Consider the following 25,138-nt stretch of genomic DNA (forward strand, 5'->3'; position numbering starts at 1 on the left):
TCAAATGGATACACCATTATAAGTAGAGACATTTGTATGGCTTTGTAAATATTATAAGAGTTGTCAATTATTAAAACGTTAACGAAATCATCTAGTGCAATAAATGTCTTATTCATAACACAGTGCATGACAAACTTCTCTCCACTCAGTGCTTCTCTGTTAGTTTCCATCATTTTTTTTAAGATTTTATTTATTCATTCTTGCTATAGAGAGAGAGCACAAGCTGGGAAGAAAGACAGAGGGAGAAGCAGATTCCCCACTGAGCAGGGAGCCTGAGGAAGGACTCCACCCCAGAACCCTGGGATCATGACCTGAGTGGAAGGCAGATGCCTAACCGACTGAGACCCCCAGACCCCCAGTTTCTTTTCATCTTAAAAGAATTTTAGGAATTGTTTTTGTTATTTTTTTGAAGATTTATTTATTTTAGAGAGAAAAAGAGAGCACAAGTGGGGGAAGGGGAGTAGGAGAGGGAGAGAGAATCTCAAGCAGACTCCCAGCTGAGCACAGAGCCCAACATAGGGCTTGATGGGGGCTCAATCCCACGACCCCAAGATCATGAACTGATCTAAAACCAAGAGTCAGAGGCTTAAGTGACTGAGTCACCGAGGCACCCCAACTTTTAGGAGTTCTAATTTTTGTTTAAAATTCAAGCCCTTTTATTTAATGCTTCTGAAGTTTGCTCAAGGCTCGTATTTCCTAATGAGTTTCATATTCTGTGGCTTTTCCATCCTCTCAAAACTAAAGGGATAAAACTGTAAAAACACAGAATGTTTGCAGTTAATATTCCAAGACTATAACATAGAATTGCCTTAGGGTTCTTGCTGCAGTTAATGATACTTGGAAATATCAGTCCCTGACCAGGATCTTATAAGCAGCACTGCACAAGTGATTAATAACCCAGAAGAAAGTATTTATCCTCTGCAAGCCTCAGTTTCCACAAGCACAGGAATTGGAAAAAGATCCTTAGGGCTTTGGACTCACATTTTACGATCAGTAAGACATAGATGAATTAATGAATGCAAATTGCCTGGCACACACTGATAGCCAACTAAATGGGCTATCATCATTGTTCACAACAGTTAATTTGCGTGGCATCTCTCAAACATCTATTTGTGTTTTCAGCAAGATCCAGCAATAAATATGGCTGCTGGTTTTCCTCTATCCCCAGCATGCAGCTATGAGAAATGAAAATCAAAGGCGTACAAATGCTCATTCCACCATCTATGCTCTCTGGGGCTGGCATGGAAGGCAGGGCATAGAGGAAAGGGTGGGCTCTCAGAAGGGCAGTTGTCTACCTTGAATGCTTTCTCATTTAATGGAATCTTAAATGGGGACAGAATCATTTATTTATACCCTGACCACCACCACCCCGCACCCCCCGCCAAAAAACGATTAAGATTATCTTCCTTTTGGGAATTTCCCTGTTTTGGTTTCTGACGTTTTCTTATAGTGGAGATTTGATCTTCGTGCTTGCCTTCATTAGCAGAACCCTTTCTTTAAAGAACCATCCTATCTGTCCTGTCGAACCCCAGCACACAACAGGAGCACCTCTGTGCTCAATGACGCACCTAACTTTCCCGAGAGCCCTGACCTCCTTGGGACATGGTAAACAAACACTGATCGTGCTTAAGCAGCTGACTTTATCAGTGAGGAAACGTAATCCTCCTAGAGAGTGAAAATGACCTGCCACAGAAGCGAAACTAGTTAGTGGTGAATTTCCACATAAATCAGGTGTCCCAGCCTGACAGCCCAGGGGACACTTGTAGCCCACAAAAGTATTTGCTTTGGCCCACACGTTATTGCCTCAAACAGTGTTTTAGAGAATTTTTGATTTATTTGCCAACATTTAAATACCAGGAGATTACACATAAAAATCAAGGCTTCTGGCTTCTCTTGAAATGTTGGGATATCTGGCGATCCCCACATCCTCATTCCCTCGGCGGGTGGTAGTTAGCTAGCACTGAAATGCAGCTGCCCCCTTCCGGGGAACCTGCAATCCCCCCCCCCCCCGCCCCCGCCACCGTCTCCACCACTGAGCCTGCACTGTTGTTTTCTTAACTTCATCTCTCTCTGGATATTTATGTTACCAGTCTGACCCTCAAAGCCATTTTTGAGGTCCCTGCATTAAAGCTTAAAACAAAAATACCTTTAGCAAAGTGAAAAGGGCGACTTTCACTCCCGTTAAAGTGCAAATAGAGTGTACTTTTCTGAAAGTCGGTTTTTTTAATATGTGGAAGAAATTTGGGGGACCCTGGGGCCAAATAAAAAGGGCACCCCATTTTGGGAAGCTTTTCCCAGCATTATTCTCATGTGATTCTCAAAGGACCACCTAGAAGTAAGAGTTCTTATTCAACTAAGTTTGCCAGATATAGTAAATAAACACATAGGATGACCCAGCTACAAAGGATTTGTTGTTTACCTGAAATTCACATGTAATTGGCTCCATATTTTATTTGGCAACCTTACATTCACAGCCATTTTGAGAATGAAGAAAGAGTAGTTCCATTGGTCACTCTTCAACCACAAAGCTGTGTAAGAAAAAAGCTCTCTTCTCGAGCCCAGTTCACACTGGGGACGGGCTCCAAAGTGGTGGGGAAAGAAAAAGTCCAAAAGACCCTTGAAGCCAGGTTCTGTGAAGTCTGGAGAACCAACTGAGAAGGTAAGATTGTGATACTGTGGCAACTTCCAGAACTTTCTGGATGCCCATTCTAATTATTCAAGCCTGACCATTTCCTGGGGATTTGAGCGGCCCTCACATTGGTTTCCATTCTTCCAGAAGCCAACAATGACACAAAGATAGGAGTACACGTATTTTATTTAGAAATAATCACAAGGTGAGTTGGAAAGTGAGAGAGGGAGGGGAAGGCAGTCAACAAAAGGTATGTTAATGGCCACGTAATGCCTAACCTTCCTATTTGTCTGCTCCTATTGCAAGAGAAAGTGTTAGGGAAAAATCTGCAGGTTCTGATAGAAATCATAAGTAACAGAGGGATATATCCTGAGCACCAACAGCATCTGTTCCTGGCACACATGCCTTCTTTCCTTCCAAAGAACATATCCATCCCACAACCAAAATATACCAACCAAGGTGGGTCATGGACTGATCACTATCAGCTTTCAGGGTTAATCTAAATATTAAATAGACCATCCATCCACCCATGGTAATTGGACCGTAGAAAAAAAACTTTAGGAATGTTGAAATCCTTAAAGGAGGTTTCTACCACGAGTTTGGATATAACGCCCTCACAGGAACCTGATCCAGTCTCAGATCCTTAAGGACATTGTGTGTGACCTTCCATCACCAGTTCCTCTGTGTCCTCAGGGTCATCACACCCTCTACGTTCTTACTGTTCAACCCTGTCCCAATACTGATCCTGTATCCAGCTCTCCTGTGGGGGCTAGGGGGAGTACCAGGGCTGCTTTGCATGCACCTACAGCAACAAATCAATTACTTTTAGGGGACTGTAATTGACAGATAAATGGGCTTCCCCTAATGACATGTATGGGATTTTCTGGAAATGGAAAGCAGCACAAGATGGTTAGGAGCAAAGACTCTGGAGCCAGATTGCCCAGGTCTGAATTCTGCTTCTGTCACGTATGAGTTGTGGGATCCCGGGCAAGTTATTCATCTGCTGGGTGCCTCGAGTTTCCCGTGTGTCAAATGGGCTTACTATAGTACTGCTTCCTTGGGCTGCCCTGAGGATTCAGTGTTTTAATATTTGTAATACGGTGCTTAGAATAGCACCTGGAACATAGTATTTGCTTTGTAAGTGTTTGATAAATTAACCTAAAGAAAGACTCCAATAAGTACTTACTTAAGAATGCCCCCTGCTTAGTACTACGAGGAAATAATGTTGCACAAAATAGTCCTATCTAGGCCATCAAATTAGTGTTTCTTTCTTTCTTTTCTTTTTTATTTGACAGAGATCACAAGTAGGCAGAGAGGCAGGCAGAGAGAGAGGAAGGCAAGCAGGCTTCCTGCTGAGCAGAGAGCCTGATGCAGGGCTCTATCCCAGGATCCCAGAGTCCTAGGATCATGACCTGAGCTGAAGGCAGCGGCTTTAACCCACTGAGCCACCCAGGCGCCCAGCAAATTCATGTTTCTAAATGAGTTTTCTTCTCATTTTTCTTTCATCCCATCCCCACCAAAAATAGGGAGCTCTGATCTTGGAACCATGACAAGGAGGTGGAGAGTAAGTCCTGTCATTTACTCATCAAGAAAACTGCCTTCTCTGGAGCTCTAGCTCTTTGCCCACAGAATGAACATAGGGACACTTGTCAGGTATCACATAAAGGGATATAGACATATATTTGGAATCTCCAGGATTTGTGGTTGTTGTCGAACCAAGTGAGCTCTGTTTATATTCTTCTTTTATTTCCTCTCCCTCGCTGCCATTCTCCTCATGGTCCCTTATCCATCTTTTGCTTAGTTTTTATTGTTGCTATCTTACAAAATAGTTCAAAGGGAAATTTCTAAATATGGACCCAGAAGAAGAAGAATAGAAAGTCAAGAGTAATCCCATCACTCATCAATAAACACATATAAAATGTAGTCTGCATTCTTTGCCTTAATAAATAAATGTATTTTAGGGCCTTACCATGGTTTGTAACCTCTTTTTAAAAATGGTACTGCAACATCTTTCCATATCAATACACTCCTTCTCTGATATCATTACAAAAATGTACCCCATTTCTAACATACCCTGTTTTTGACAACCAACCTCCGATTACGGGACATTTGGGTGGGTTTATTTTTTTCTAATTTTTCTCCTATTAAAAACAACAAAGGAATGAGAATCCCTGCAGAGATGTCACTCTTCAAAGTCATAATTTTTTCCTTGGAATTCCTAGAAGAGCATTTAGAGCATCACATGGAATTCACACTTTCAAAGCTTTGATAAACAAGTGTCAGTGGTTTTCTAGAGATACAATTCCACTCTATGCTCTTCCTAGGGATATTTGAAAATGCACATTTTCCTTCCACCCTCCTCACAGTCTAATCTGAAAATAATAACTTGATATTCAGAAAATAAAATATATAGTTATAACTTATGTTTATTTGGTAGCTAGGGAAATGAATAATTTTCTTTTTTTTTTAAACTTTTTTAAAATTTATTTATTTGACAGAGATCACAAGTAGGCAGAAAGGCAGACAGAGAGAGGAGGAAGCAGGCTCCCCACTGAGCAGAGAGCCTGATGTGGGGCTCGATCCCAGGACCCTGAGATCAAGACCTGAGCTGAAGGCAGGGGTTTTAACCCACGGAGCCACCCAGGTGCCCCTAATTTTCATTTTTTTATTGGCCATTTTCATGAGTCCGTTTATGGATTTTCTTTCTTTTATTTTAAGGTTTTATTTATTTATTTGAGAGCGAGAGATCACAAGTAGGCAGGCAGTGAGAGAGGGGAAGCAAGCTCCCTGCTGAGCAGAGAGCCCGATGCTGGGCTTGATCCCAGGACCCTGAGATCATGACCTGAGTCGAAGGCAGAGGCTTTAACCCACAGAGCCACCCAGGTGCCCCATTGATGAATTTTCTATTCATCTTTTCTTACTTGCATCTTTTCATCTATTTGGGGTTCATGGTATTTCATTATTCAAGTATAAGGGCTCCTCACACGAAAAGGTCATTAATGCTTTGCCGCCTCATAGTTTTTCAATTTGTTTTGCTTGCCATTGTCCTTTCAATTTTTGTAGAACTTTGACAGCATGGAAATTTCTGGGGTTTGTGTTGATTTGTTGACTGTTATCTATAGAATGCTTGGGAAGACCTCTTTTACCCCAACTGTACATGGAAAGATATCAGTTTCCTTCTTTTACCCCCCCTTATCCCTTCCCATATTTCAGGATTACCATAGACAAATGGCTGAGGATCCAAGACCACTTCTCTGTGTGTGGTCCTAGAATTTAAAAAGTTCTAGACTCTAACCTAAGTCTGTCCAGGATAACCTGTGTCATGCTGATATCCCAGGCAGAATTCTGTGGCAGACATTTCAAGAAGAGAAGTAAATCCTTAAGATCTGTGATATATGGAACTAAAAGGCTTTAAAATAGTATTTAATTCCTGCTCTTTGGGCCTAAATTTCCTGCCCTGCTTAGCATCAAAAGAAGTCAGATAGAATTCATCACTAACTTTCCTATGAGTTTCTGAAGCAGAGTGGGGAGATTTATCAACTGTGCATACCTTTTCAAATATTCATATTTGCTAGGGGACTAGGAAGCTAATAAATTAGCCCTAATAAGAAATTTCTTTACATCATATTTGAATTTCTCATCTCTCTGTCTCCTAAGGCAGTTAGAATACTCTTTGGGGAATATAGCCCATTCGTAAAAGAGAACCATGGTCCCAGACCGTGACAGAAAACTCAACCAATCAGGTCACTACATTTGCTGTTTCCTTGTGAGAATCGCATGGTTTGGGGAAGTAGGAAGGGTTTTGAAATAAGGTAGCCATAAAATTGAATCCCATCTTTGCCACTACCTAGCTGTATGACCACGGGGGAGTCAATTTCTCAAACCTCCATTTTCTGATATGCAGATATTAATACACATAATATAACTAAAAGCTGTTGAACCGCCATTCTGCCTGCAAGGCACTATTTTAAGTACTTTATATGTGCGAAGTCATTTAATCCTAATAGTAACTGAGGGAGGTGAGTACTATCTTTATGCCCACTTTATAGCTGATCAAACTGAGGCACCAAGAATACCTTGCCCAGCGTCACAGAGGAGCAGAATAGGCAAGAACAGGTATTTGGATGGCAGCGTCCATGATCTTAATTTCTGTGAGCTTAAAAATATCCAAGGACGTGTTTCCTTGATGCATACAGAGAAAGAAGTCACTAAATGTTAGTCGTCTTCTGTGCCTTTGGGGAGGACTCCCTTCCTACCTCTCACGGTTGCGAGCTCCCCGTCCTCATGAGCCATGCGCTGCATGGCCGTAGCCCCAGCGCATATTGGCATGCTGACCCTCTGCCCCAAAACTGAAGTCGACAGGTCTACTTCTGCAACATTCCGGAGCATCCGTGGATATAGCTTCCATCTAGAATTTGGGGTGGAAGAAAAGGTTTTAGAATTTTAAAATCATCACCAAAGCGTTGACATTTCATTTTAGTTAAAAAGAGAAAATATCCTTTTATTTTTCCCATCTGGCAAATTACAAAGTTAAAGGAACAGGGACATTTTTAATGTTTGTGAAGATAAGAGAATAATGAATGTCACGAGTGAGTGTTCTTAGTGAGGTGTGATTAGCATCTGGGAGGACTTGCCCGTGCGAGCTTTGACACAAGCATGCGGATTGCCAAGACAGTCCAGAACAGATCACCATCTTGAAAAAATGGCCCCATTTCCTTTTGCAGTGAAACCAATCCCTTAACCACCCTTGATAACTTTTCTGTCCATATGGTTTTACTTTATAAGAATATACAAAAAGTATCACACATAATGTAGCGTTTGGAGTCTGACTTCTTTCACTAAAGTATAGTGCTTTTCAGATTCGTTCATGTTGCCAAATGCGGCCATAATTGTTTCCTCTTGGTGGATGAATAGTATTCCGCCGTACAGCGGTGCCCCCGTCTGTTTGCCCATTCTCCAGCTAAGAGACACTGGAAGGTTTCCAGTTTGAAGCCGCTATTAAAAAGCCACTATAAACATTCACATAAATGCTTTTGTGTGAATATAGCTTTCATTTCACTTCCTCCAAGTCATTTTGAAGATGGTATACAAAAACATGGAAGGCAGACTATAAGAAGATACACTATGTTTAGTTTTTCATTCAAATATATATATATCTCCAGTTTTTCTCATATATATGCATATATATACATATATACATACATATATATCAGACAGTAATCTTAGGTAATTCCTTTTAAAATTATAATTGGTTTATAATTTTATTATAAAATTTCTTCAATTTTATAATATTTCTTCTAAATCCTTAAACTGAAGTCAGTATTCTTTGAAGTATGGTGATGAGGGAAGATAATTTTCTTTAGTTTAATGGAGCATTTTCCTCAAAAAAGTTACTTGGCAGAAACTGGAGTTTTGGCTTGAAGAATTTTTGACTCCTGCACATGATCTTAAATAACTCTTCCTGCAATTCTTTTGTGTTGTAATGAAAATGATCAATAAACCAAGAAGCAAAATTTTAAGAGTCAAATTTACAAAAGAACAAGTTCTCTTCCCTCTTAGAAAAATTTATATGTCTTATTTGTTCAGGATTATTTCTCTCATTAGTCACTGATTAGAATGAAAGAAAATGCAGCTCTATTTCTAATGAGGTCTAAGACCATGAACATGTGTATAAGACCCACATACATGCCTAACCAGCACTCACCTTTCCTTACCTAGATTGAGCTCTGCTTCCAGAGAGACCAAGATTTTCAGTTAATACAGTGAAGTGTTATTTAGAACCAGAGTAACCAAAATAAATCGAACCTCCAAAGTCTTGACTGAAGCCTACTTCCTGTCACAGAAGAAATTCTGCCTTCATGTTGCTTTAGGTCTGTAATCTAACCCTTCCTCACATAATAAAGTAAAAACATCCAGCCCTTGAAAAGCACAATAAAGAAGTTTTACTGTGCGATTTCTCTGCAATTCCTTTGAACATCATAATTGTCATTATTTTCTGTCATACCACATGCTTTGCTGCTGGAAGTCTTTTCGTTTGGACTGACCCTCACAGCATGCTTCTTTGATCTCCATTTTGAGCGGGGAAAGGCAGAATCCTTGAAGAGAGTTTTTATTACCAATCATCTCTAAGTGTATTATTAGAATGAGAGAAAAAGATTTTAAATAGCAACCGTTCGCATGCTGGCCTTGGAAGGCATTAATATTTACTTAGAGCAGAGGAAACAATGAAAGCTTTTACCAAGAGCACACACAGAGCTGCAGGGCATCAGCTGTGTGTGTGTGTGTGTGTGTGTGTGTGTGTGTGTGTGAGAGAGAGAGAGAGAGAGAGAGGGGACATTGTTTAACGTTCAGTTCCTACATAGAAGGCAAAGGCTCAGTCCTATCTTCAGGCAGTAGTTTTACACTTGTCCATGTGGTGGCGCAGTCCCTTTAATAACTGTGTGTTCTTCCTCCCCCGCACCTCCCCCTCCAAAATGCACTACTTTCTGTTCTGAGGGTGACATTACAGGCACTCCCCAACCAGTGCACAAAATGCAAGTCTCACGCAAAATTAGGTAAGATCAATGGAGAGGAAAGTGTGTGCTCTCTAAAATGTTCTCCACATTTTGGTATTTTCCGAAGAGCAATTACAACTAACCTTGTCAGGTAGTTCTAATAGCTTTTCAAGTCCCACTTGGCCCCTCCCCCAAGATAAGTGAATTTTCGCCAATTTTACATAAAATCACAGCCGACTATAACCTTGGACTGTGCTCTTATAGGACCTCCGCTTTGGAAAAAGGATATGAAGGTTTGAAGAACAACTGAACCAATTGAATAATAAACCTCTTTCAAAGGATGGAAAATAAGATGCCCGAACAATGGACGTGAGAGAGAGGGGAGGATCCTTTCATAGGGCTTTTGACCCACACCGCACATGCAATAAAAGCCTCACATTTAATTTACAAAAAATCTGGTGATGCCCACACTCCTCATGATGAGATACTCTATTTGAAGGAAGACACTTAACACCAAGCTTTAAAGCCGTGTGCGGTTACTGAATCCCATCAACTGAGCACAGCGAATTAATGTTTCATAAGTCCTGTAAGATGATCTTGTTGCATTCCAATTTCCAATTTTTTACCCTAAGCATTTACATCCAATGAAATATATGTAAAATATATAAAACAGCACAATTTTAGTAATCTCATTTTTTACCCTTCATCCTTAATATCATGAGATCTTTAAAACATTTAACTGGCTCATGCTCTACTTCTGAGGTATTGCAGTAAAGGAATAAGGAGGCGGGAATCATAGCAAACCTATTTAAATAGCCAAGCCAGGGGCGCCTGGGTGGCTCAGGGGGTTAAAGCCTCTGCCTTCAGCTCAGGTCATGATCTCAGGGTGCTGGGATCGAGCCCCACATCGAGCCCCACATGGGGCTCTCTGCTCAGCAAGGAGCCTGCTTCCCCCTCTCTCTCTCTGCCTGCCTCTCTGCCTACTTGTGATCTCTCTGTTAAATAAATAAAATCTTTAAAAATAAATAGATAAATAGCCAAACCAGGTTTTGAATGCCTTGGTGTGTAAATGGGTTCCAAAGGCCTATGATCCTCCTGAAAAGGAATGTAGTTGTGCGTGTGTGTGTGTTAACCCCAATCAGGTCAGGCCAAGCAAAATGAAGCAAGCCGACATAAGCTGTTCGTGTCATGTTTACAACAGGAAATTCTGCTCTTCAGTCTGGTTCCATCGATTTGACTTTACTTGTCCTGTTGTATTTTATTTTATTTTATTTTATTTATTTTATTTGATTACTTTTTGGCCACAATAACAGTAGAGTCCCAAGTCTTACCCTGGAAATGTTTACAAGCAAGTGCAAGATCACATAAGTGAGCTCGGTCCCCAGAACTCCAAATATGGCAGTCTGGTCGGACTGGAGCACAGAGAGGTAACAGCTGTCACTGTGAATGACTTTCTGTTGTGCTTGCCAGAGGGGGAGGTGGATGCATTTTATAAATGGCTTTTAAGTGCCTTGCCACTGTGTCACAAGGGGTTATCTGGGATTTGGTTGTTCCGCAGTCTTGGTTTGAATCAAAATGAGAGAGTTCAGCTTGATTTGCTTAATCCCATTAACTCAAAGACACCAGGACACCCCCCCACCACCACCACCACCACCTCCCCACTACCTCCCCTCCCCCACAGGAAATCTATGCTTCGCTCCACCTCCTAGTTCCCTGCTAGAAGGTTTGGAATGAAGGGTCCCCCAACAGATTGCACAACAAAAGAGGAATTGAAGGGTTAGATAGGCAATGGCCCCTAACTTCTGTTGTGATATAAAAACTCCTCAAGCAGTTGATAATAAAAAAGCATCCGCCAACCTCCAGAGAAGGTTGATTAATCCCCATTTTTTTTTCCCCCTTTCAAGCTGAACCAAAGGGAAAGGTCAATGCTCATGGAAAGGATGGTGTGGCAAACTCGTCCTCAGGATCTATGTTCAGTCCTGAAGTTACTTAGGCCATGCCTAGGTCACTGGAGTTCCATATGACCCACACAAGCATGAGGCGCGCCTCCCCTTCACAACCTGGAAGTCAATGCTGTCTTCTCTGTCTCACCAAGTTTCTAGAATTTCCAGGGTTGCGGAGGCGTCTGTATTTGCTGCAGCCCTTTGTTCCCTCTTTTTTAAGGCCTCTCGGGGGGGGGGGGGCAGTTGTTTTGGGTATATTTTGCTTCAATTCAACCCACCAGCAATACGGAGGTCAAAGATCCATGCGCTCCATGGGAGGGCAAGCTCCCATGAACAGAGAATTTGTCGGTCTGGGTCATGGCTCGATCTTCAGCACGCGGTTCAGAGTCTAGCCCACAGAGATTCCTAGTAACTGTGAGTTAATTAATTAAGTAGCATGAGGTGAAGGGGGTTGAAGGGTGGGTCAGGAAATAGGTGGTCCCCTGAGTGTTATGACCTGAGAAATTAAAAGAGACACCAGCCTGTCAAGGGCCCCAAATTTCCTTGGTTAAAATGACCAGTTTGGGGTTAAAGTGTTGTTTTTAGGAGACTAGTAAGAGGTAAACCGTATTACCTGGTGAAGAGAACCGCTATGAGCCTAGGAAGGGACATCTTCTGACCTGAGCCAAAGGCAGAGGTTTAACCCATGGAGCCATCCAGGTGCCCCAGAAAAGTGATTTCTGGGAGATTTTGCTCTAGACTGACAAAGCCAAGAAGGAAGGCAAAGACTTTCCTCTGGGTCTTTTCTTCCTTTTTTCTTTAATTTATCACCATCAATGAATACCCACAATACTCGCTGGCTTTACTAAAGACCATCCTGTAAGATGGAGAAGTCTGAAATCGCCTAGCGTATCAAGGGCTCTCCTCCCCGGCTTCAGCAAATAAACCATTTTGTAACTGCCAAGAGAAAAACAACAACAACAACAACAACAACAAAAAACCTCCTCTAAAATTATTTTGTTTCTTGTTTTTATTACACACAGAAACATAAACCATGACCCCCACCGGGTTGTGCTTTGAAATATGAAAGGCAAGGAGAACTAATTTGGGGATAGAGGGAGATTAAGCACTTTGGATGAGGGATGAAATAGCCCCGTTGAAAGATGAATGCTATAGAGACAAATTGAAACCTAAAGTGAAAGTTTAGACAACAGTATTCAAAATGAATGATAACGGGAAGGCGGCAGGATAGGAACATTCGAGGCAACAATTCGATCTGGTTCAACCAGATAAGATGGCTATCTTGCCCTTCATGCTAACTGCTTCCTACACCATGAGCGAGGGATAAGCCTCCCTGTTATACTCAGAGAGAAAGAATAGTCACCAGAACGCATCACTATTTTTATACACAGTTAGATGAGGTATCCACGTAATTCCACGTGAGGCAAATGAGGCTTGGTTTTGTCAGTCAATTGTTTGAAATTCCTAGGCTTGGGATTTTTTTTTTTAATAAAGATTTTATTTATTTATTTATTTGACAGACAGAGATCACAAGTAGGCAGAGAGGCAGGCAGAGAGAGAGAGAGAAGCAGGCTCTGCACTGAGCAGAGAGCCCCATGCGGGGCTCGATCCCAGGACTCTGGGATCATGACCTGAGCCGAAAGCAGAGGCTTTAACCCACTGAGCCACCCAGGCGCCCCGGCTTAGGATATTTTTAAACAACCTACTAGTCCAAAACTTCTCATGGCCCCCAGAGTTTTTGCCTCTCTACTAAGCATCTATCTAGACAAATATTTTCACATCGTTAACATTACCACTTGGAGATCTTATTTCGGTAGAATGTCCTCATGTAATATTAAAACATGATTTAAAAAATAAAATTTTCTTACCTGGAAAATGCAGCAACATTATCAACCAAAGTTTCCTGGTCATTTGCCCCGGACCTATAATAGTCATAGATAGACTTCTGAAGGACTGATTTCGCATGCTGTTCATAATCACTGATACAAACTAATCGCGTAAACATTTTCGCAGGGTATTGCAACCCCAGGTTTGGGGTTTTTTCTCCCCTGAATAGCCTTCTACATCCTGATAGTTCCACTACTTGCCAATTATTAACAGAATTTTTCCAAAGTTCAGATTTACTTCTCTGCTGCTTACATTAAGTGAGTAAATACATAGCTGAGATTTTGCAATTTCCCTTGCATCTGTCTGCCAAAGAACAGCTACACCTAAGCCATGAGAAGGTGGGGTTGGGGAGGCAGGAGGAGGGGACTAGTTGTCTGTCACATCAAAAATTAAGGACTTAGAGAGGTACTTGCATGAATCTGCTCCTGGATCCGTTCTGGCTAAGGCTGTTTCTCCCATACAGTATGTGCGTTTGCTTGGAACCCTGAATGGGCTGCCCACTCATTTTTCTTCCACATTTGGACATCAACATATCATGTGACAAGGAGCTTATGGAATGAATGGGGCATCCAGTGAAAATGGGGTCTTTATATAATATAAAATTTAGCTGATTATAAACATTTGTCTTTAACAAGGAACATGAAGCCCAAATTTACAGCTTATGCTTAAAGAGTCTTGTCTCACTCTGGGGAGGAAATAAGGAGGTGCAATTCCAAAGACCTTGTGGTCTCCATCTAAAATTTCACTCCATCATGGAACACTTTGAGGGAGACTTGTATTATTAAGACTTTCGGCTTTGACATCAGTCACACCTGAATTTCTGTCTAGGATCCTCCATGTGAAACTGCTCACCAGTCCTTTGGCAGTTGAATTCTAACTGCCTACTTCTGTGCAAGAATGTTCTCTACAACTTGGACCCTGCTTTTTCATGCACTTGGCAGACAGTGCTAAGGAGTCGATGTCCTAGGGGACAGCCCTCCACCAAGTCCTCAACCAAGGACTCAAGGGAGTTGGTGCATAAATCCCCCCAGATTCCCCACTCCCCTGGTTACTCAGGTACCCCCAGTGTTAGCTGGTTGGTGACCCAACCTGCTGGCTGGCTGCCTTGCCTTCCAATCTCACTTTCTTACTCCTTAATTCAATCAAAAAGCTTTAAGCAGTCAGGATCAGCATTGAATTAAACACAGGTTTATTCCAAAAGTTCACAAATGCTTATATTTTTGCATCAGTGTGATAATAGGTAGAACAACATTAAAATTGCTATTGGAATGTGAATATCTGTTAATATAAGGGTGTCCTAAAAGAAGTAACTCCGTTTTACGGTTACCAGAGTCACTGAGAAGGCTGATCTAAGGCATCTTAATTCTGCTGAGAACTATTCAAAATCTGCAGATTAAGGCATGATGTTTTCATTTCCAACTTTTATAACTGTTAAAACGGTCAGCACCTTGCAATTAATATAATTTTGGTGCAGAGGCAACTTAATATTCTGTAATGAACCTTAAGCAAGCCAGGTTCTGGTGAAACTAAGGAAGATAATAAGGCCCAACACTTCTCAAAGTGTGGTCCTGGACCAGCAGGACCAGCAGCAGCAGCCTCACCTGGGAACTTGTTAGAAATGCAAATTCTCAGGCCCCATCCCAGTCCCGCCAAATCAGAAATCCCACAGCTATTGTACCGTAATAAGCCTTTCAAGAGATTCTGATGCACAAGATTATCTGAGAACCACTGCTTTGGCAAGATGGAGAATAAAGGAAGATTTTGTTTTTAAAGGCTTGAATGAAAACAAACAGAAATCTACTCTTATTCTACGCAATGGCAGCTGATTTGGAGTACCATCTTCATGAATAAACTGTAGTCCCCACTTTACTTAATTAGTCTCTTGGTGGAAAGAACTAAAAGAAGTGGCTGGAGCTTAGAAAGCTTTTGTTAATTTGTGATAATGATCTCGTTTCAATACCTTACATTCTTTGAGAGACATACACTCCTTTCTAAGTGGCCAAAGGACAGGGATTTTTTGGTTTTGTTTTGTTCCTTTGTACTAGACTCAAAAAAAATCTTAACTCACTTCCAGCCCTTCGGAATATCCCAATAAAATGTGCAGCAGACCTATGCATGTCTCCCCATCTCTATAACCCCTGGATAATTTCCAAACCCTGGGGACCTCTTCTGCCTTCATCTCAAGGGCAACTCAACCCTGGGCTGTAAGAGTGCTCTCCATCTCCATGTCCTCAAATGGGTCTTCACTCTCTTTTGTCTTAAGGTGTGATTTAGACGATTGCTTGGAGAATGTCTTATTTCCTGTCTTTATCATTTTTAGAGGCATTTCATATTCCCTGAGGTGTAGGGCTGGTGGACTGTTTCTAGGCACCAGGAGGGGCCAATGTTTGTATCGTCATGGGCACCAACGCCAGCAAGACACCAGCCTCCCAGGAGAGCTGGAGAGAGTGCGTCTCACATGGGTGGAAGCGTTTTCATGGCGGTTGTATTTTGTGTTCTCCTGCTTACTGATGAGTTTGATAATCTTTTTTAAGTACTGGCCTTTAATTTTTCCACTTTGTGAAATGCTTGCTTGTGTCTTGGGCTATTTTTTATATTAGATTTGTTATTGGCATCTAGTGGTAGAATTTCTTTATATACTTTGGATATAGATCCATTGTGGGTGTATGTATATAAGGTTTACTAAGTTACTGGCTTGTTTCACACAGGAAAATGCCAAGGTCAGTATCAAAGCTGTGCGATGGGTAGCATGTGGTTAGCTATTCTCTAACTCCTTTCTTTTTCTTTCTTCTTCACACTTTCTCCATGCCCTTCCCTTATCTCTTTATCTGGATCATCTTCCACTCCGTTTCCTTTGTTTCTTCTTCCTCCTCCTCCTCCTCTTCTCTTTCTCCTCCTTCCCTTTTTCCTTCCTCCTTTCCTTCCCCTTCTCCTGAGCCTCCTCTTCTTCCTACTTTTCTCCCCTTCCTCCTCCTCCTCCTTTTCCTTCTTCTCCTTCTTTTAACCCTTCTTCTTCTTCTTTTCTTCCCTTTCTTCCTCTTCCCCATTCTATTATTATTATCCCTCTTTTATTTTTCCCTCCTTGTTCTAATTAGACCAAAGTTCTAGACAGGCAAGCTACCTCAAGCTAGGTGGATTTTTTTTTTCCTCTGGTTCATCCACTAAATGTGTTGCCCCTTGAGGTCCTGGCTTTGAGCTGGGGTGAAAGTGCATGCAATCATCACATACTTTTGGAAAGGTTTCCTCTTTTATGCTGTGCAAGAGGGCTGACTTTGCAAGCAGTCATCTGGAGGAGATCTGAAGATGGAGATGAGGGGTGTGAAGAGTTTGCTTGTGCTTTTTAATTACCCTTCATGAACACCCTTTTGATGTCCACATTTAAAGTGGTATGGTTTGTCTTCTCCTCCCCAAGGTCCATGGGGTTCTTAAAATAGAGCTCCAATAAGGGGAGGTGAACCATGAGAGACTATGGACTCTGAAAAACAATCTAAGGGGTTTGAAGTGGCGGGGGAGGGGGGTGGAGGTTGGGGGAACCAGGTGGTGGGTATTAGAGAGGGCACAGATTGCATGGAGCACTGGGTGTGGTGCAAAAACAATGAATACTGTTATGCTGAAAATAAATAAAAAATAAATTTAAAAAAAAAAATAGAGCTCCAGTATTAGTTTTAACATATATCCCTTGGGGGATAAAATGTTCAGCTTACTTCTCTAGGCTTTTGTTTTCATCCAATATTTGGTCTGTTGATTCCTTATTTTATTTTTTATATTTAATTATATTTAATTATTTTATGAACATTTCGACACCTTCAGAAATATGTGTGTTACATTTAAAATGACTATAAATCATTTCCAGCAGGATGATTACATTGACATGTTTTAGATCACTCAGTTAGTAGGAACTTGGGTGACAACTCATTTGATTACTAGCTGGTAATCATGAATTATTAGTTCAGTTTTGTTTTTCCTTCTTTACCCAGTCCAGGATATGGAAACAGAGTCCTCTCGCTTGCCACCTCCCTGCAATTCACCACCACTATCCTTTCACTGAGGGTGTGGCCCTTCAGGTTCCCATCTTTATATGGGAGTCTCCGTGGCTCCGTGGCTCTGTGGCTCCACAGCTCCATGGCTATTTTTCTCCTCACCCCACATACCCAGACTCTCAGTGGACAGGACTTTGCGGAAGTCCTTTGGACAACCTTCAGCGTCAGTGTTGTTTACCAGCTTGCTGGGCTTTTGCTTGGCTTTGAGTTTTTATCTTTGTGTTTGTTTTTTGGTATGTTTATTTGTTTACTTGTTTGGCTTCTCGAGGATATCCATTACTTTTAGGCCATTTCAGCAACACATTTTAAAATATGCTTATAATATCTTCTCACATCTGTAGGTGTTTTGTGAAAGACTTTTTCTTTAGCAAGCCAAATCCACAGTATTTTCAAAAGCCAGACTCTATGTTTTTTCTTTAATTATGGGTCTTTTATTGTACAGAAATTTAAGTTTTATACTGTAATCAAATTTTTCATTAGTTTGGGCTCTTTAGTCTTATTTAGAAAACTCCCCTAGAGGTCATAAAAGCATTCTCCTGTATTTTCTTCCATCTGGAACTGATCTTAGTGCACTGAGCTTGTCATTACTGCTCTTCGGCAAATAGGTCTCTTTGACTTCTAAGCCCATCTTGGGATTGTATGTCCTGAATTGTCCCCATACAGCTGGGCCATAAGACCTGTTGTGGCCAAGGAATCACAGGTGGAAGTATAGTTTATCAACTGAGAATTTAATTGTCAACTGAGACTTTCTGGGGCTAACTTTTCCTCTGCCACAGTAACCACCAATATTCCAAATTGTGACTGGTCCACCAGCCTGAGTTCCCAAATATATGTTCAATAGAACATAACTTCCAGCCAAACCAAAATGACTATGTAGTGTGAGAAAGGATAAGCTTTTGTTGTTTTAAGACAAGGAAACTTTGAAGTTTTTATTGCTGCAGTATAATCCAACACACTCTAACAAACTTAAACCATAGTATTGCAGAAAGAGTCAACAAAAAAGAAAAAAATTTAAGTATTTGGTGAGGGGGGTGAGTGGTAGACAAACTGCTGAAGGGAAAGAGGATTAAAATTCATGTCATGCAGTGGCAAAACCATTATGATTCATGTCATTTGTAGTAACTTGGAGGCAGATTATGTACTTAATGAATATGTACTATTAAGAGAAGGAGTTGAAAAGCAAAATAAGCAACATGAGTTGGCTACTTTTGACAGCATTGGGTGAATTATTACAAGAAAAATAAATAAACTCACAAAGGTTTGACTGGATTATACACAGGGGGAAGAAAGACTCTCCAATGGAAAAATACAAAAGAGTCTCCAAAGAGAGAGTTCAGAAATTTTGGGATTTGAAAAACCTTGGGGAGGCTAGTGGTTGCCAAACCCTATCAATAAAAAATAAAATTTAAAAAACAAACCAAAAATAAATAAATAAATAAATAAAATTTAAAAGATGTTCGTGTGTAGAGGCCAGTTCAAATTCAGTTCTGTGAAAAAAAAAAAAATTCAGTTCTGTGCAAGAATCAAATCTAGGACACAGTCCTCACGTTCCTTATTAATACAACTGAGTAAGTTCATCCATTTCAGACAAGACCCAAATAAGAATATGGTAATCAATCTTTTCATATGAATAAGGCCACTTGGGGAAGGGATTAAAATCATGTGGCTGACATGCCCAAGGTATTCTGCTCCAGATATCCAATGCTGCATGGCAAACCATTCCAAATTTAGTAACACAAAGCAAGATCCATTTTGTTACCCTCGTGGATTCAGTGTGTAAGGAATTGGGACAAGGCAAGCAAGGATGGCTTTACTCTGTTCTGTGATGTGGGCTTCAGATGGTATGATATGAATGGATGGGGGTTAGAATCTTCTAGAAGCTAATCACTCACGTATCTAGCACCTTTGCTGGGTGCCCCTTTGCTAGGGTCAGTGAGGACAGTCGTCCAGAGCATCTGCTACACGAAGTTTCTTCACATTGTTAGGACTTCCTCACAGCGGGGTAACCTCAGGTGACTGGACTTACCTGATGGCTCAGCACTCCAAGAATGAACGTGCTAGCAAACAAGTCATAAGCTACTTGATGTTAATATACATCACTTCCTCTGGTTTTGGTCAAAGAAGTCTCAAATCCACCCAGACTCAAAGGGGAAGAGAGAAACTCCAACTCATAAAGAAATGACTATCTAGGAACTTGTGGCCACATTTTAAAAGTCATCAATGAGGGCAAAAGAGACATAGAACAGCATAGCTGGAAGAAAGTAAAAAAATGTCTCCTCTTAACTATCAGGAATCCATTCTTGAAAATCAGAAATTCTACATGAAAATAAAAACTGGAAGCCTACTTCCTAATATTTAAATGGGAAAAATTTTTAATACATTAAATGCCAACACTCAATCTTCCACCAGTTTCCTAAACAATAGAGTAGAATCTACAATCTATGTACAATCTACATGTACATATCATGTCAGGATATACAATGCTCAAAACATCATTTCCTGATGATCAAACAATTTAAAATGTTGTCAAACAATTACTTCAGCCTCCCTAAGAAGGCCACACATCTCTGCAGATCCTCAGCACACTTTTCAAAGCATCTGTATATGTTTCTGCCCTTTAACAAATGGTAATCAGAATGTAATACAAGACTTTTTTACTCACATAATTTTGTTAAAAATGTTCAGTTGCATTTGGGGGATATAAATATATGTTTCGACTTGGGAAATTTGTTCAAATAAACTGTTGAAATTATGTGTGTGTTTTAATTGTGAATATTAAGAACCAAAATGTGCTTTATCAAAAAGCAGGAGAGGACTTCGAAATCGCTCTAGACGAATGCCCACTGAAGGCTTCATAGTGGTTACTCTGTTTCTGTTTTGTCTCTGTGCGCTGTGGAGGATGGTGCTTCCTGACCTTTTATCAGAATCACCTGGGGATTAAGCATAAGTTCCTAGGTTCATAGCTAGCATTTCTGATTTAGCAGGTCTGGAATAGGGGCTGAGAATTTCAAATATTTGATGATGCTGGTCTACCATTTGAAGAATTCTTCTGTAGAAGTTAGGAAACATTTTTTTTTATTTTTAGGTTTTAAGTCTCCAGATAAAGAAAAGCCACATTCTGACCCAGTGCAGAGATCCTACACATCACCTCTAATGTCAGAACACTCACCCATAGCAGAGTAGAGAGCCTGTGCTCTAAGCTGAATGCCATTTTATTAAAGAAGATTTTCTATTCCTCTCTTATGGGGAAGGAATTTTGCTGAGGAGGCAAAGTGGGCCAAATACTTGATTTAACAAATATGGCCAGTTCCTCCCTTCAAGTTTCATAGTGCTATTGCATGATTTGATTCCCTTCTAGAGGAGGTCTTACTAGTTCCTGGCCCTAGTCAATGAATTGTTCATGGAAGTGGTGACTGTCAGTTTGGGGTTGGAACACTGCAAGCATTTACATCCTGTAAGACCCTCCTTAACTCTTTCCCTTGACCAATCAGCTAGCTATGTTCTGACAGTGGCTGCTTTGTCAAGCTGGCTCATGGACTTAAGACAACAGAGTCCCAGGCCACACATAATGGGAACATAGCGTGATCACAAATTATACCTTTGTTGTTCTAAGTCACATACTGCATCCCAATCTTACAGATATGGATAGGTAAGAAGTAATTTATGTTTTCAAATAACTAATCATTTATCTCACTGGCACTTAGTAACAGCTCATCTTTCCCCACTCTCAATAATCTTCTGTAAGACGGAATATGTCATACTATGCATATAACTACTAGAACCTAAAACTTGTTCTTCTTAAAAATTTTTTGTTGTTGTTTTGTTTTAGAGAGAAAGAGCATGTTCGGCGGGGAGGAAGAGGGAAAGGAAAGAATCTCAAACATATTCCTGGGCGGGGAGCCCGAGGTGGGGCTGATACCATGACCCTGAGATCTTTTTTTTTTTTTTAAAGATTTACTTATTTGACAGAGAGAGAGAGAGTACAAGTAGGTAGAGAGGCAGGCAGAGAGAGAGGGGGAAGCAGGCTCCCCGCTGAGCAGAGAGCCCGCTTGGGGACTTTATCTCAGGATCCTGAGATCATGACCCAAGCAGAAGGCAGAGGCTTAACCCACTGAGCCACCCAGGTGCCCGACCCTGAGATCTTGACCTGAGCCAAAACTAAGAGGCAGGTGCTTAACCGACTGAGCCATCCATGTGCCCCTAAAATTGTTCTTTGTTAAAAGCTAACTTGGGGTGCCTGGGTGGCTCAGTTGGTTAAGTGTCTGCCTTTGACTCAGGTCACGATCCCAGAGTCCTGGATCGAGGCCCCCACTGGGCTCTGTGCTCAGCAGGGCGTCCACTTCTCCCTGAGTTCCCTCCCCCAGGCTCATGCTCTTTCTCAAATAAATAAAATCTTAAAAAAAAAAAAAAATCCCTAACTTTATGCCTCAAGCTTTTTTCTGTAGCTGTAAAGATATTCCCAAAGTTAATGATGCAACAAGATGGGTGGTAAGTGCTAGAAATCATGCTCTCCCTAAGCAATGTACAGGAACGCAAGCTGACAATCTCCGGAGGGCTTGGTTCTTAAAACACAGCCACAGGAGGAACCCGCGAATGAGAGCCGACTGGCTAATAACGAGCTGTCATGCTCTCTGATTTTAGAGATTAAGAATCAGAATCGAAATGACCTTAACCAGCATGGTTTTGTTTAAACTACAGTCTTGTTCTAGGAGAAAAAGTTCTGGATATTGAAAACACGACATAATTTCTGCAAGGAGATCATTTGAAGCCAAACAGGAATGAAGCTCTACCTTCGAGCCGAGGCTGAAAGGAAATTGCTGCCCTTGGACACGTGTCCTGGGGTCGAGTCTCATTCTGCAGGCACCTTGTCTGAGAGGGTGAGACGGAGATGCGCTCCGTCTGCCTGCACGTGCTCAACTTTCTGACTCTTAGGAGTGTTACCGATGAAAATTAATTAAGCATGCTTCATGTAAATCATTCCCAGTCTCTAAAGGCTGAAAGCCACAAATCCATGTACATGTCAAATGAGAAACTCCTGTGAGCGTATTTGAAAACTGGAAAATTGTTAGGGCCAACATCTTTTGGAAATTGCTAAAATGAGAGAATATATTTACAAAAAATGTGTGAGAACCATGCAAATATATTAAAAGCAAATGGACTTGGGGAAAGGAACAGATTGAATGAATTTCCATCCTTCCTTCCTCGTTTTGTTGGTAGTGGTAAGGGTGATGGATTAAAAATAATAATAATTGGGGCGCCTGGGTGGCTCAGTGGGTTAAAGCCTCTGCCTTCAGCTCAGGTCATGATCCTGGGATCAAGCCCCCCATCAGGCTCTCCGCTCAGTGGGGAGCCTGCTTCCTCCTCTCTCTCTGCCTGCTTCTCTGCCCACTTGTGATCTCTGTCAAATAAATAAATAAAATCTTAAAAAATAATAATAATCATAACTTAATTTTTTAAAAGAATTATAAAGGGCTTTTTTTATATATATATTTTGGTACTTCAACTCCATATGATCTTCAACTCAGCATTGCCCGCAGTAACCCCTGGGGCAAGGTAGACACCCATCCATAAGGAATAGCATAGGAAGAAAGACCATTTAACTTCTAAATATTACCAGTGAGGAAATAGTTCAGCAGGGATGTCTCTTCTCTGTTTTGGGGTAGGAGGTAAAGAACTGTTCTTTACCAATGAACTTCAGTTAGTTCCACGAGGACTGATTCTCTGCTTTTTTCAAACCCCACTGGAACTCATGCATTTACCCATTAGGCTTTAAAAGGTACAATAATATAGTCTCTTTGCTTTTCACTGTAAATATACTTGCTCAACATAATATATTGATATATATTGTGTAACATCTACTACATTAACATGCATTGTAGGACATTATTTTAATACATATTATGTTAAACTTGTGGATCAAAAATTATACAGATCTTAGTCTAAGGCAAATTGGAAAACACGAATTATTACTTATGAAAGGCAATGTAATTCCACTCTTGGTACAGCACCAAGTAGTATTTGTAGATTGATATTAAATATAGGTGCCACGGGGAACTTTCAAGTATTTGTCTCTCTTTTTTAAAGATTTTATTTATTTGAGAGAGAGTGAGTGAGAGAGAGAGAGAGCATGAGAGGGGGCAGAGTCAGAGGGAGAAACAGACTCCCCCTGAGTGGGGAGCCAGACGTAGGGCTCGATCCCAGGACCCTGGGATCATGACCTGAGCTGAAGGCAAATACCTAAATGGCTGAGCTACCCAGGCACCCCTATTTGTCTCTTTCTTATCAAAATTGACATGGTCAGGTCCTAGCAAACAGAAACGATGGATAAATTCCATATCAGTACACTGTGCTGCCCAGCTGGTATGTGCCTGATGTGTTGGAAGAAAAATCTACCACCACCTTTCACCTTCCCATGGCCTTTTCCTTTAAATACTCCTCCAGGGAGGGTAACTCAGCTGCTGGGTCCACTCTTTGCCATTCCCACCTTTTCTTCTCTGTTCAGCTTAGAAGTCTCCAGTGGCTCGGGTGACTGGGTGGCTCAGCCAGTTGAGGGACTGCCTTGGGAGTCCGGGATCAAGTCCCATGTGGGGATCCCTGCTCAGCGGGAAGAGTCTTCTCCCCTGCCCCTCCCCTCACTTGTGTACTCGCTCACTCTCTCTTTCTCTATTGCTCAATCTCTGTTTCTCAAATAAATAAATAAAATGTTAACCATGTTAACCAAAAAAAAAAAAAAAAAAAAAAAAGGCTCCATCAGTCATCTGGGGACAATGAGGTAACCCAAGGATGAAGACCAGAACTAAAGGTGGCAGGCAGAAAGAGACAAGGAGCCTGGGTCCTAAGGCCCACAGAGCCACCATACCAATGTCAAACCATCAGCTTCCCAATTTCCTTCATGTAATAGAACATAACTCTTTATCTTATTTAAGTTCTTTATGCAGGGTATCTTTTGCTAGACTCAAAACACAGCTCCTTACTTACCAGAACTTAGTTCAGCAGCATGCCCAGGAAAAGATGCAATAAGGAAATAATAAGATATATAACATACTGTATAAACAAATAAATGCACACTTACATACACACACTCACACAATATTTTGTATGTATATAATATACAATATTTCAGTTACCATATATGTATATATATACAATTAACTATAATTTATAGTTTATTGAGAATTAAATGTAACTTAATACATAATTTACAGAACTCAAGATATTAGGAGTCATCACCATTAGTTTTACTGAGAATAATCCCCAAAACATTCATTAAAATACTGGTTCCTCTTTTCTTTTCTACAGATTTATTGGGATGAACAAAGCCGTGTACCTATGTGCGTGTGTTGTGATTTTGACCCTCAACATTAACAGAAAAAGATTCAGTTTCAGATCTTATCAACTGAAATTTTCCAATAGAGTCAACCACTATCAATGAGGATACAGCTGGTGGTGCCCAGCTGTAGCTTCTAAAGCCACAAGAGCAGAATGATTGATTCCTCTCCAGTGCCTTTTAAACTATGATTTAAAAAGCTATGTGCCCAAAGTCTGGAGAACCTCTTCTTAGAGCAAACAGATAAAATACCTCAACAACCACTAAGCCAGGCTTTTTGAAATCCCAACAGAAGAGATCTGCTCTGTGCAAGAAGATAGATAAAAGACATATATCCTAAGCCTGAACTCTATCACCCCAGGTGGACATTAACCCTCATAGCTGAGGCAGGACAGCACTAATGGGATTTTGTCCCCAGTAATATGCCCTTGTTTCTTAATGAACCCTTCCAGCAAATGGAAAGCTCAGAGACTCTTCTAGTATGTTGAAGGAGACCCTTACTATCTGAGCTCTCTCTTCAATAATGAACAACAGATTGTTTCCAAGGTTCTGTGGGCAATTATAAATTTACCTCATGCCAACAGCTTCATAATCAGGAAAACAAAGGCCACTTTCACTCCCTGCAGCCCCTGAGTGAAGTCTACCAGTCAGCCCAATACAGAAAGTAAAAGCCAACAAGTTTTCAGGTGCCAAAGGTGGTCAGCCCCTGGAGTGGAAAAGGCAAATGACAGGTTTTTTTTTTGTTTTTTGTTTTGTTTTGTTTTTAAATGGCTGGCTTTCCTCCCAAGCTAGAATGAGATAATACTATAATGAAACCT

General features: G+C 41.0%; 1 protein-coding gene across 1 annotated transcript in view; it reads right to left on the reverse strand.

The window, feature by feature from the left end:
* Positions 1-13,131, reverse strand: part of HAO1 (hydroxyacid oxidase 1) — a 49,508-nt gene extending 36,377 nt beyond the window's left edge. Inside the window, exons 1-2 of the mRNA XM_032351385.1 lie at positions 12,935-13,131; positions 6,886-7,037 (exon numbers count right to left, since the gene is read on the reverse strand). Of these exons, the coding sequence (XP_032207276.1) occupies positions 6,886-7,037; positions 12,935-13,071 (289 nt within the window). The 5' untranslated portion in view covers positions 13,072-13,131. The remainder of the gene's footprint in view (positions 1-6,885; positions 7,038-12,934) is intronic.
* Between the last annotated feature and the right edge of the window lie 12,007 nt (positions 13,132-25,138).

The sequence above is a fragment of the Mustela erminea genome, chromosome 7 (genome assembly GCF_009829155.1).
Source record: "Mustela erminea isolate mMusErm1 chromosome 7, mMusErm1.Pri, whole genome shotgun sequence".
Classification (NCBI taxonomy): domain Eukaryota; kingdom Metazoa; phylum Chordata; class Mammalia; order Carnivora; family Mustelidae; genus Mustela; species Mustela erminea.